This window comes from Stenella coeruleoalba (genome assembly GCF_951394435.1).
Source record: "Stenella coeruleoalba genome assembly, chromosome: 2".
NCBI classification, from domain to species: domain Eukaryota; kingdom Metazoa; phylum Chordata; class Mammalia; order Artiodactyla; family Delphinidae; genus Stenella; species Stenella coeruleoalba.
The window spans coordinates 102440614-102453462 of NC_137147.1; the positions used below are offsets into that span (position 1 = coordinate 102440614).

Below are 12849 nucleotides of genomic sequence, written 5' to 3' on the forward strand. Positions count from 1 at the left end.
TTTTCATTATGAGACCTAATAGTCTTTGATTTCATAAATTCTGTGCATCTGTTTGACAAAAATACCAAGTAATTTTTTAAAAGATTTGAGACAATAGCTGGAGGAGACTTGGAGCTGTGAACAGTTCAGTGACAAGGACTGTTAATTAGCAGTGTTAATACGCTTGCTAGATGAAAAACCATGGAACCTAACCCAGGCCTGCAGTGCAGGTGTCTTTTGTGCAGTTCTAACATAGCAAACGTAATATGTAGGGCCCACAAACATTCCATTAAAAAGTGAGGTTCAGAAATCACCAGCATAGGAGGGATATCAAATCTCAGGGACGAATAGCTAACTCTCATGGAGCCATCACAGAAAACCAGGGACCAGACAGTTTTTTGCTAAAATTGCTCTTTCTGGTTTACTTTCTCCTGAGCATTACTAACCCTTTTCTGAAGAAGCAACCATTAATCTTTAATACTCAGGGCTCAGAATTACTTTATTTCTGAACTGTAGTGATTACATCTTTCCCGTAGTACCTAGTTTTATCTAAATTGTGCCTCTGACTACTCTAGTTCTGAATAGGTATCAAGATTGTTAGAGTTAGGTCAGCTTTTGGCCAGTATCATTGAATCATTTTTATCTGACCATGTAAACAGTTTTGGTAATTCTTCAAAGCCATATTGAAATACAACTTGTTCAGTTGTTTAGCATCAAATGGAGTCAGATTGCAGAGAGTTTGAAATTTTGAATGAACAAAGATGAAAGTTTATGCTCCATCCTGGTTACCTGGATTATATTATTAAAATATCCTTTAAGACTTATTTGCAGTTGCTTTTAATTTAATGATAAATGTAATTTAAAGAATTATTGCTTGTAGCTTACTCTGCATCACGGCACATGACATAACAGGCATTTGTGACGTGAAGGAGCCTGGACCGGTGTTTCTGAAGGCTGTAGTGTCGGGGCCCTGAGTCGTGCCCTACCCCGGATACTTCTTCCTTTCCTGTTCATTGTCCAGGATGTCCCAGCCCTCCATGCCCACTCCCCTGTGTGCTTCAGCTTGGCTGTGGGAAAGCAGAGAGTCAGAGATTTATTCTACCAAATGATTTGTTTTGCAAAATAAGTTAACTCCAGCTGCCAGTAAACCCTCTCCTTACTTTGCTGTTTTCCTCATTAACCCAGGAGTGGATCAAGCGTTGCCTCCAGAGCGCCGGGCTCCAGTTACTCCTTCCTCCGCCTCTCGCTATCACCGCCGAAGGTCCTCAGGGTCACGAGATGAGCGCTATCGGTCGGGTAAGGCACCAGGTGTGGGGTCTGTAATGTGGGTGATGGTGAAATGAACGAGTGGGCACATGTCTGCAGAAGCTGTGTGAGTATGAGGCAGTGAGTTTGGATGTCCCTGTGGCTGGTCATGTGGCCCACAGATGCCATCTTATCTCAGACACAAATATACCCTCTAGGGTACACATTAAAATTCAGTAAATAATAACTCTTTTTATATTTTTAAGATAGTTTCCATTATTTAGAATTTCACAAGAACTTAAAAAGTAACCTCTCATAAGCCAAATTTTGCTTATTTCTTTTAGGTGTTACTGTTTAAAAGTTTGGTTTTACTTTTCATAATCTTGGTTGCTAGTATTTTTTCCTTCTCTTTTAACCTCAGTGATTTCTGTTTTCAAGTACAATTTTCAAAAAAGTAATAAGATTCTTAATAAGTTATATGTTCTCCGTTTATTATTTCCTTTGTGTTTTATGATGTTGTGTATAAGAATGCTATCTTCATAGTTTCGTTTTATTGCAGTCATCACCTGGGCTTGACTGGCTTAAATTTCTTTCATTAATTGAGCATCAGGAAACTTGTATTGTGATTAATGTTTTACTTTTTGAAAAAAGTTTTTTCCCCCCAACATCTGGATTAAAGTTGCTTTTACCTGCTTCCCTAATTTTTTAAAAGAAAATTATCAGTAAGGGTTGTTGCTGGGACACCAGTTCAGGGCACATGTGGATTGCTCATGATGACAACCCAAATTATAACATTTATATATCACTTTATATTTTGCAAAGTACTTGCAAAGGCATTATCTCACTTGGTTTTTATAACAGAAAGGTGAAGTACTTATGACTGTTTCATGTTGCAGAAGAGGAAGCTGAGACTGCAAGAGGAGAAGTAGCTCAGCCAGTTCATACCAAGGTGGGTGGGTCAACCCTGTGAGCCTCTCAGCGTTGTGAATTCTTCCATTAATGGGGGCTTGCAAGATAAACCACCACCCTTCCCGCTAAGGAGCTGTGTGCCTGCCTGCCTGGCCCTGCTCTCCTTTCTGGAAGGGAAGAAGGGGTAAGACAGATTTTATGGCATCAGAAATCTTCATCTGCGGAAGCAAGAAGAATGGTCTTGAGAAACTAGGAAGAAGCCCAGTGCAGCTTCACTGCTGCTCCTGCCTTCTTGGCCCCCTCAGGCCTGGTGCCTGGGACAGTATGTGGGGGTGGAGTGAGGGCAGGAGTTTGTTCCCAAATACACCTTCTTTTTTTTCACAGGTATTTTAACTCCTAGCACATACCAAGAGCACACTGTACTCATTCGGGCATCTCAAAGGCCCCTTTCCAATAATTAGGAGGGTAGCACACACATATGTGCTGTCGACTTGCTGTGGAATGTTTCCATTTTTTCCTTTGTCTTGAGTGTGTTGTTCATTTTATATATCACACATAGACACACACAGGTAGATACACATACATAGTAACACATACAGGAGATATACAGGTAGATAGCCACATGTAGACATACACATAGATATATAGGTAGACATGCACTTAGACACACAGGTAGACACATGTTTACTATCATCCATATCTTTAGTTCTCAGAGAAACTGGTCAAGTTCTTATTTCCATTTTATAGATGAGAAAATTGAAGTTCAGTGATTGTTAATGATAACTAACTCACCAAATTAGGATGCAAATCTAGCTTTGTCTGACCCTGTAATCTGACTTCTTACCAGATAGAAGATTATATCTCCTGTCCATTTCTAACCTGTATTTTTTGTGTTAATTTTTTCAGTTTAGATGGAAATTAAATCATAGTACAATCTATGTCCTACATTATATGTCTTTCCTAACGATGAGGGTGGAGGATGATATACCGTAAAAACTTTATATGGCCTTTGATAAGGTATATTGTCTTGTTCAAATCCTCCTAGTTATTTTGGGAAATCAGTAGGACAGGTGGCGGTGGTGTCACTGTTTTTCTTTTCAAGTAAAAGTCTGAGAGAGGTGAACACAGTACAATAGGAGGTGGTGATCTCTGGGCCTCAGGTGCGTCTCCGCTCACCTGTGCACACTACCACCCCTCTTTGTGGGCGGAGGGGAAGACTCGATGGAGGGGTGGTGCTGAGGAGAAGAATGGAGGGCGACGTCAGGGGATTGATTGTCACCAGTCCATAGGGACATGGCCAGCACAGCCCTCTGCAGAGGAAACCAGACCCCATCCTGTCCAGCCCCTACCTCAGGCCCTACTTTAAATCACTTAGTTCTCGTGAGCATCATCGTGAGGCAGGGGAAGCTCCGGTTTGCGTTAGTCCTTCCCAATTAGAACTCCAGACTCGGAACTCTCCCCACTTTGGAAGAAGCTGCAGAGAATTCCAGCAGCTCCTGTCCCTGCAACTTCGTTTCCTGTGGGCGTCTCTCCAGGCACCCTCGTCCCACTTCGTCTGCTTCTTTCTGGTTCCCTTCACTCGGTTGCCCTCAGAGGCTCAACATAACGGCGCCCTCAACATAACGGCGCCCTGAATTCTAAACGCACGTTAGCTGGCGACACTCCTCTGCTTAAGAATTCCAGCAGCTCCTGTTGCTCTCAGAGTAAGAGTCGTGTGGCAACAGTGACCCACCATGTGCATGGTCTGGCCTCCTGTCACTCCACACTCTCGTCTTGCACGTCGCCCTCCTCTGCAGCCACACTGGTTCCCTGAGTGTTCCCTGTTTTTGTGAGGCATTCTCTGACCACCCAATTAAAATGGTAAAGCACCATGCCATCTCATACACAGTCCCTTCCCTTTCCAGCCTGATTTGTTTGCATCCACTGCATCTGTTACCCCTGGCATGCTCTCAGTCATCTGTCTGTCCATCTACCCATCTGTCAATCATCTCACTATCTATCTGTATCAGTAATCTATCATCTGCCTACCTACCTGCCAATATCAATCATCTGTCTATCTAGTTAGCTGTCTGTTGATCATCTGTCTACCAAGTTGTCTATCAGTCAACCATCTATTAGCTATCTATCGTCTACCAATAATCTATCTATATACACCATCTATTTATCTACCTACAATCTGTCATCCGTCTACCCACATCTCTCTCCATCTGTCAGTCAGCTCTCTACCTACCATAAGAATGTAAGGTCCACCAGGGCAAGGATCTTTGCTTTGTTCATTTGTGTATGCCAGGCACCTAAAATAGTGCCTAGTTAATGGTTTTTGAAGAAAAGAAGGGTGATGAAGGGAGAAGAGCACATTTGGGAAAAGCAAGAAATTAGGTAGGAGGGGCCAGATTTTAAGGTATTTTGTATATGTGCTCAAGCATTTGGACTTTATCCTGAAGGTGCTAGGGTACCATTTGAAGATTTTAGGCAAAGTCACGTTTGGAGTAGTTGTGGGGTTTGAAGAGTACTTTGGTGGCATTGTGGAGATATGGATTAGAAGTGGAGTATTTGGAAAGACCCTGAATACCTGAGATATTTGTTTAGATCAGTCAGTGCCAGTGAGACTTGAGATGTCTTTAGAAGATAGTAGCTTGAGGACGTGAAGGCTGAGTTAAGGCAGGAGTGTGTGAGAGAGGGGATTGGGGGTGACCCCAAGATGTCTGGGTTGTACAGTTGTATAGATGATGGTCTCTGGGTCTGCCTTTAGAGAATTAAGTTTTTCATTCATAGGTTAAAGATGGTGGAATTCGCCTCAGCTATTCACTTACTAAGTAGAGAATACATGAAAAATTGTGTAGACATTCCTTGAAGTGTCATGTAAGATGTGAAAAATAGGCCGTATATACTGTTTTAATTTTTTTTTAGTTTACACTCCTTTCAATTTTGAATAAATAATGACTGCTTAATTTACATAAAGAGCAAACATACCCAGAGGATCTTTCCATATGCTTTTGAAAGCTCAGTTGGGTTCTCGTTTTCTATAACCGACATGGAGCACCACCCCTTGTATAGGATGTCATCCGCCCTAGAGGAAAGCTAAGGAGGGCCTTTGGGTCATTCCCAGGGCTCATTTGGTAGTCTCATTCACTACGTTGTTATCTGCTATTTCCTGTTTTTAAATACTCTAGTCAGTTTTCTTAATTTAGACATTTCACTGATGTACTTCTTGGAGTTTATGCTCATATATTTTTTAAACTGTGGTTATGAAATCTTAAAAGCTTGTTTTGGTCTGTTACCAGTGTCCATGTTTCAGGATTTTCTGGTTTATTTTCTCCTGAGCCAGCACAGAAGATTTAAGACATTTAAGAGAAAAAGTTTTGTGACTTTAAGGAGATTTTGCTTTCTAAAATTCTTTGACCACTTAATTTGCAGTGGAGTTACTTTGGTTGCTTCAGTGACCAAATATATCAGCCAAGAAGTAATTCTATTATCTTTTAGACAATTGACCTAATTAACAGTCGATCTAGTCAACCATATAGTCACAGATTTAATCTCTCTTGGCTATACCTTTTCATTTCATTTCTAGACCCATGGCCTTACATGGTAATGAACTCCTACTAGAATTCTTTAGAATAGTGTGCACCTCTCTTCTTTTTAAATAATTTTCTTTGGGAACTAAAATTTGATTTGGAAAGTGAATGAATAGGCATTTACTGAATACCTAGAAAATGTCAAACTCTATATTGGGCACTTTATTACTTTCACTTGATAAAGTCTAACTTGAGCTTTAAAAGATTCTAGCTGTTTTTTTTTAAACACCTTTTTCCCTCAACCAAAAACCGTGGAAAAGAAAACCTTGAGACTTGAGTTGTTTGTATTCCAACCAAGACTGATTATGACAAGGAAGAATATATTAAAACTAAAATATAACATATGATTTCCTAATATGTTTTAAATGATTGTTTTGTCTATTTATGGGCTTAGGAACAGTTGGAAAAAACTACATCTCATAATTTGTGTGCAGACATGGACAAGAGCAGCTGCCTTCTCAGTGCTGAGGTGTCCTGATCCACCCTGTGCTCATTCCTGGTAGAATGTCACGGAGCCCTGTCTTCCTCTAGGACGAGGAGCTAAAACAGAATCCAGGGACCCGTGGGGGATTCAAGACCCTTTCAGGGATGTCTGTGAGGTCAAACCCTTTTCAGAATAACACTAACACATTACTTGCCTTTTTCATTCTCACTTTTTTCATGAATGTACAATGGGTTTTTCCAGAGGCTGCCTGACATGTGGTGATATCATCATTCTGACCGCCAGTGGAATCTGTGATTGTGAAGTCTTGTGTTTTAAAAAGTTTTTCCGTTTCCTTTCTAATACAGTACATATCAAAGTATTAATCCCATAAATAAAACTTTTAAAGGTTTTCAGCAGTTTTTGAGTTTAAAGTGTTCTTTGGGTCAAAGAGTTTGAGAACCATTGCTATGAGACTTATAAAAATGGAATTTTTTTAATAGAAAATTGAGAGATAGTGTGAACTAGAAACTTCTACTTCTGAACCCATCCTTGAGACTGATTTTGTGCTGATGATGAAGTCTGATTCATAGCAATGATCAGTTTCCGGGACTAAGGACTTTATCCTAGTATTCATTCATTCACAAACATGCAAGTAGGTTTGTGTACTGAGCATTCCGCTCTGGACTACACGTGAGGCAAAAATACAGAAAACATGTTTGCTTCCAGAGTTTATTTACCCTATAGTGAGTTCTTCCTTGACGCTGAAGTTAATTTTCTAGATTGAGAAGTTTTCTCTTTCTCTAGTAAACTTGACAAGATTTACTCATTTTAATGTGGTTCCTAGTTCTGTGATGACTTGTGTTCTCTCTGAACAACTAAATGTTTCATTAGTTAATTTATTTTAGTAAAAATCAGGAAATAACATTTTCTTACTTAGAGTAAAAGAGAAGACTTAAATCAGACTGCATACTAAACTAAATATTCCCAGTGAAGGACAGGCTCCATCTGTGCAGAGCTATACCACCCAGCATGGTGGTCAGTATCCACAAGGGACCTTTTAAATTTAAATTAATAAAATTAAATAAAATTTAAAATTCTGTTTTTGTGCTTTACCAGCCACATTTTAAGGCATGTGGCTACTATACTGCGCAGTGCAGATATGGAAAATCATCACCACAGCAGAAGGTTCTCTTTCGTAATGCTGTACTAGGCCCAAGGTTGTGCAAGAATGGAGAAGGCAGAAGATGCAGCTGAAGAGAGTTCTTTTTTTTGTTCTTTTTTTTTTTTAACATCTTTATTGGAAAATAATTGCTTTACAATGGTGTGTTGGTTTCTGCTTTATAACAAAGTGAATTAGCTATCATATACATATATCCCCATATCTCCTCCCTCCTGCGTCTCCCTCCCACCCTCCCTATCCCACCCCTCTAGGTGGTCACAAAGCACTGAGCTGATCTCCCTGTGCTATGCGGCGGCTTCCCACTAGCTATCTGTTTTACATTTGGTTGTGTATATATGTCCATGCCACTCTCTCGCTTCGTCCCAGCTTACCCTTCCCCCCTGCCCCGTGTCCTCAAGTCCATTCTCTACATCTGTGTCTTTATTCCTGTCCTGCCCCTAGGTTCTTCAGAACCATTTTTATTTTTTTTTAGATTCCATATATATGTGTTAGCGTACGGTATTTGTTTTTCTCTTTCTGTCTGACTTCACTCTGTATGACAGACTCTAGGTCCATCCCCCTCACTACAACTAACTCAATTTCATTTCTTTTTATGGCTGAGTAATATTCCATTGTATATATGTGCCACACCTTCTTTATCCATTCATCTGTCGATGGACACTTAGGTTGCTTCCGTGTCCTGGCTGTTGTAAATAGAGCTGCAGTGAACATTGGGGTACATGACTCTTTTTGAATTATGGTTTTCTCAGGGTATGTGCCCAGTAGTGGGATTGCTGGGTCATATGGTAGTTCTATTTTTAGTTTTTTAAGGAACCTCCATACTGTTCTCCATAGTGGCTGTATCAATTTACATTCCCACCAACAGTGCCAGAGGGTTCCCTTTTCTCCACACCCTCTCCAGCATTTGTTGTTTGTAGATTTTTTGATGATGGCCATTTTGACCAGTATGAGGTGATACCTAATTGTAGTTTTGATTTGCATTTCTCTAATGATTAGTGATGTTGAGCATCCTTTCATGTGTTTGTTGGCAATCTGTATATCTTCTTTGGAGAAATGTCTATTTAGGTCTTCTGCCAATTTTTGGTTTGGGTTGTTTGTTTTTTGATATTGAGCTGCATGAGCTGCTTGTAAATTTTGGAGATTAATCCTTTGTCAGTTGCTTCGTTTGCAAATATTTTCTCCCATTCTGAAGCCTGTCTTTTTGTCTGGTTTATGGTTTCCTTTGCTGTGCCAAAGGTTTTAAGTTTCATTAAACTTAAAATTTGTTTATTTTTGTTTTTATTTCCATTTCTCTAGGAGGTGGGTCAAAGAGGATCTTGTTGTGATATATGTCAGAGAGTGTTTGTTCTGCCTATGTTTTCCTCTAAGAGTTTTATAGTGTCTGGCCTTACATTTAGGTCTTTAATCCATTTTGAGTTTATTTTTGTGTATGGTGTTAGGGAATGTTCTAATTTCATTCTTTTACATGTAGCTGTCCAGTTTTCCCAGCACCACTTATTGAAGAGGCTGTCTTTTCTCCATTGTATATTCTTGCCTCCTTTACCAAAGATAAGGTGACCATAGGTGCATGGTTTTATCTCTGGACTTTCTATCCTGTTGCATTGATCTATATTTCTGTTTTTGTGCCAGTACCATACTGTCTTGATTACTGTAGCTTTGTAGTATAGCAGCTGAAGACAGTTCTTAAAGGCCTGCTTGTCCAAAACTAATCAAACTTGATAGCTGTGCCTAGTAATTTAAACAGAAAATGACACAGTCAGATTTGCATTTTAGAAATATCAGTGTAGCAGGAATGTATAGTTAGTTGGGTTGGGATGGGTTCCTGGTTGAAGAGGGACATGTTAAGAGGATGTTGTATTTCAGGTAAAAAATGTGAATCAATTTGTGGGATGTACCAAAATAGTACTTAGAAAGAAATTGATAGAATAATTACAAAATTAAAACTGCTTACATTAGGTAAGAAGAGATCCTAGAAATTGAAGAAATAGGATTTAACTTTAGAAGTTAGAAAAGGAAAATTGAATGAGTTCCCAAAAAGAAGAAATGAGAAAACAATGAAGAGAATAAAGTGGAATAGAGGATATAAACTTGGTTTCCACCCTGGCCTGTAGTAGAAGCACAGAAGTCATCATACACATCCTCACCAGAAAAAGCTTTACAAATGGAAAATCAGCAACCCTTCTTTGAACCATCAAAGAACTGAGGTCGGGCTTCCCTGGTGGTGCAGTGGTTGAGAGTCCGCCTGCTGATGCAAGGGACATGGGTTCGTGCCCCGGTCCAAGAGGATCCCACATGCCGCGGAGCAGCTGGGCCCGTGAGCCATGGCCACTGATCCTGCACGTCCGGAGCCTGTGCTCTGCAACGGGAGAGGCCACAACAGTGAGAGGCCCGCTTACCGGAAAAAAAAAAAAAAAGAAAAGAACTGAGGTCACTGGGCAAACTGCTGCCCCAGAATTGGGGATGGATAATGGAAACTCTGAGAGAAAGGCTAAAGACAGTGCTAGAAATCAAAAACACTGTAGCTGAAATGAAGAATGAACTGATTGATAGACTGAAGGTAGATAGGTAAGAAACTCAGATCTACATAAAGAAAGGAAGAATGTTGGAGAAGGAATAGGTGATAAAATAAAATCTTTTGGTTTTCGTATTCTTAATTGATCTTACAGATAAACATTTGTTCAAAGTAATAATAGAAACAATGTATTGGGTGTTTATAGCCTGTGGATTAGTGAATGAATGACAGCAGTGTTACAGGAGGGAGGAATTTGGAATACTCTGTTAGACGGTATTCATACTACCCTTGAGGTGGTATAGTGTTATTTGGAAGTGGACTTGGATTAATTGTGAATGTATATTGTGAACTTAAGGACAACCACTAAGAACAGTTTAAAAATCAAGTATAATTGATATGCCAAGAGAGAAGAAAAAATGGGATTGTATAAAATGCTCAATTAAAACTAGAAAAGACAGAAAAAGAGTGGAAGACAAAGAAACAAAGAACAAATGCAACAAACAGAAAACAGTAACAAACATGGGTAAATAGTAATCCAAATATATCAGTAATCACTTTGAATGTAAGTGGTCTAAGTGCACCAATGAAAAGATGGAGGCTGTCAGTGGGTCGAAAGCATAGCCCACTATATGTTGTCTACAGGAAACCCCCTTTAAATATAAAGACATGGATGGAGACAGATACACAGTACTAACACTAATCTGAAACCATGAGTAGCTATATTAATTTCATGTGGTGCCAACTTCAGAACAAGGAAAGTTATCAGAGATAAAGAGAAACATTATGTAATGAAAAAGGGGTCAGTTCTTTAAGAAGATACAACAACCCTTAATGTGTACATGTCCTGCCCAACAACAAAACATCGAAACACGTGGGACAAGAGCCAGTAAAACAGCAAGAATAAATGCACAAATCCACTGTTACAGTGGGAGACTTTAATATCTCTGTCAGTAATTGACAAATCCAGCAAGGACATCAGTCAACTGTATTTAACTGACAGTTATAGATTACTGCATCCAACAAGAGCAGAATACACACTCTCAAGCTAAATACACCAAGATAGAACACATTCGGGGCCATAAAACACCTTGTAACAGTGAAAGCAGTAGGAATCAAACAAAGTGTGCTCTCAGACCACAGTGGAATTAAACTAGAAATCAGTAACAGAAAAGTAGCTGGAAAACCCGCACATACTTGGAGATTAAATAGCACACTTCTAAAAAACACATGGGTCAAAGAAGAAATCTAAGCAAAATTTAAAAAATATTTTGAACTGAAAAAATGAAAATACAGGGATCACAATTTGTGGGATGTAGCAAAAGCAGTGCTTAGAGGCATATGTATAGCCTTGAATGTGTATAGTAGAAAAGAAGGATCTAAAAACAGTAATCTAAGCTTCAACCTTAGGAAACTAAGAAAAGGAGCAAAGTTAATCCAAAGAAGAAGGAAATAAAAGGAGAAATAATGAAATTGAAAATGAGAAATCAATAGAAAAAATCAAGCCTAAATCTGGTTCTTTGCAAAGATCAATAAAATTGATAATCTTCTAGCCAGTTTAAGAAAAAAATAGAGAACACACAAATTACTAGTATCAGAAATGAAAAAGTGACCATCACTATTTATCCCATAGACAATAAAAGGATAATAAGGGAGTATTACAAACAACTCTGTGCCTACAGATTTGAAAACCTAGATGAAAATGACCCATTCCTTGAAAGACACAATCGGCCAAAACTTACCCAAGAAGAAATAGGTGATCTGAATAGGCCTGTGTCTATTAAAAACACTGAAACAATTCTAACCTTCCAAAACACCAGGCCAGATGGTTTCACTGGTGAACCTACCAAACATATATGGAAGAAATTATACCTATTTTCTATATCCTCTTTCTGCAGATAAAAGTAGAGGGAATACTTCCTAATTTGTTCTATGTGGCAAGCATTAATCTAATACCAAAACTAAACAAAGACATTACAAGAAAGAAAATCTACAGACTAGTACCTCTCATGAACATAGATGTAAAATCCTCAACAAAATATTAGCAAGTCAAATACAGTAATGGATGGAAATAATTATGCAACACATCCAAGTGGGATTTATTCCAGGTATGCAAGGCTGGTTTAACATTTGAAAATCAGTTAATGTAATCTATCGTATCAACAGGCTAAAGAAAAAAAAACCACATGACCCTGTCAATAGATGCAGAAAAAGCATTTCACAAACTCCAATACCCATTTTTGACAAAAATTCTCAGCGAACTAGGAGTAGGGGAGAATATCCTCAATTTGATAAAGAACATCTATGAAAAAAACCTACAGTTAACATAATATTTAGTGGTGAGATTTCCCACTAAGATCAAGAACATGGCAAAGATGTCCCCTCTCATCATTACTTTTCAACATTATACTGAAAGTCTTGGCTAATGCAATAGGACAAGTAAAGGAAATTAAAAGTATACATACTGGGGGTGATGTGATTGTCTATGTAGAAAATCCCAAAGAATCAAGAAAAAATCTGGAACTAATAAGTGATTATAGCAAGGTTGTGGAATATAAGGTTAATATTAAAAAAGCCACTTTCTAGGGACTTCTTTGGTGGCGCAGTGGTTAAGAAACCGCCTGCCAATGCAGGAGACATGGGTTTGATCCCTGGTCCAGGAAGATCCCACATGCCACGGAGCAAATAAACCCGTGTGCCACAACTACTGAGCCTGCGCTCTAGAGCCTGCGAGCCATAACTACTGAAGCCTGCGCACCTGGATGCTGTGCTCTGCAACAAGAGAAGCCATGCAATGAGAAGCCCATGCACAACGAAGGGTAGCCCCTGCTCACCGCAACTAGAGAAAGCCGGCACGCAGCAACGAAGACCCAGTGCTGCCAAAAATAAATAAATTTATTTTTTTAAAAGCCACTTCCTTATATATCAGCAATAAACAATTGAAATTTGAAATTAAAAACACAAGGTCATTAAACTATAATTCAAAAGAATACATGCACCACCCCTATGTTCATAGCAGCACTATTTA

At 39.1% G+C, this 12849-nt stretch overlaps 1 protein-coding gene across 11 annotated transcripts in view; it reads left to right on the top strand.

Moving 5' to 3' along the window:
* Positions 1-12849, top strand: part of DIP2C (disco interacting protein 2 homolog C) — a 367823-nt gene that overhangs the window by 190939 nt on the left and 164035 nt on the right. For all 11 annotated transcript variants that reach the window (XR_013825253.1, XM_079907065.1, XM_079907063.1 and 8 more), the window contains one exon: positions 1165-1275. Coding sequence is in view for 9 of the 11 variants with exons in the window: in XM_079907065.1 (XP_079763191.1) it covers positions 1165-1275 (111 nt within the window). In the remaining 2 variants the exon portion in view is untranslated. The remainder of the gene's footprint in view (positions 1-1164; positions 1276-12849) is intronic.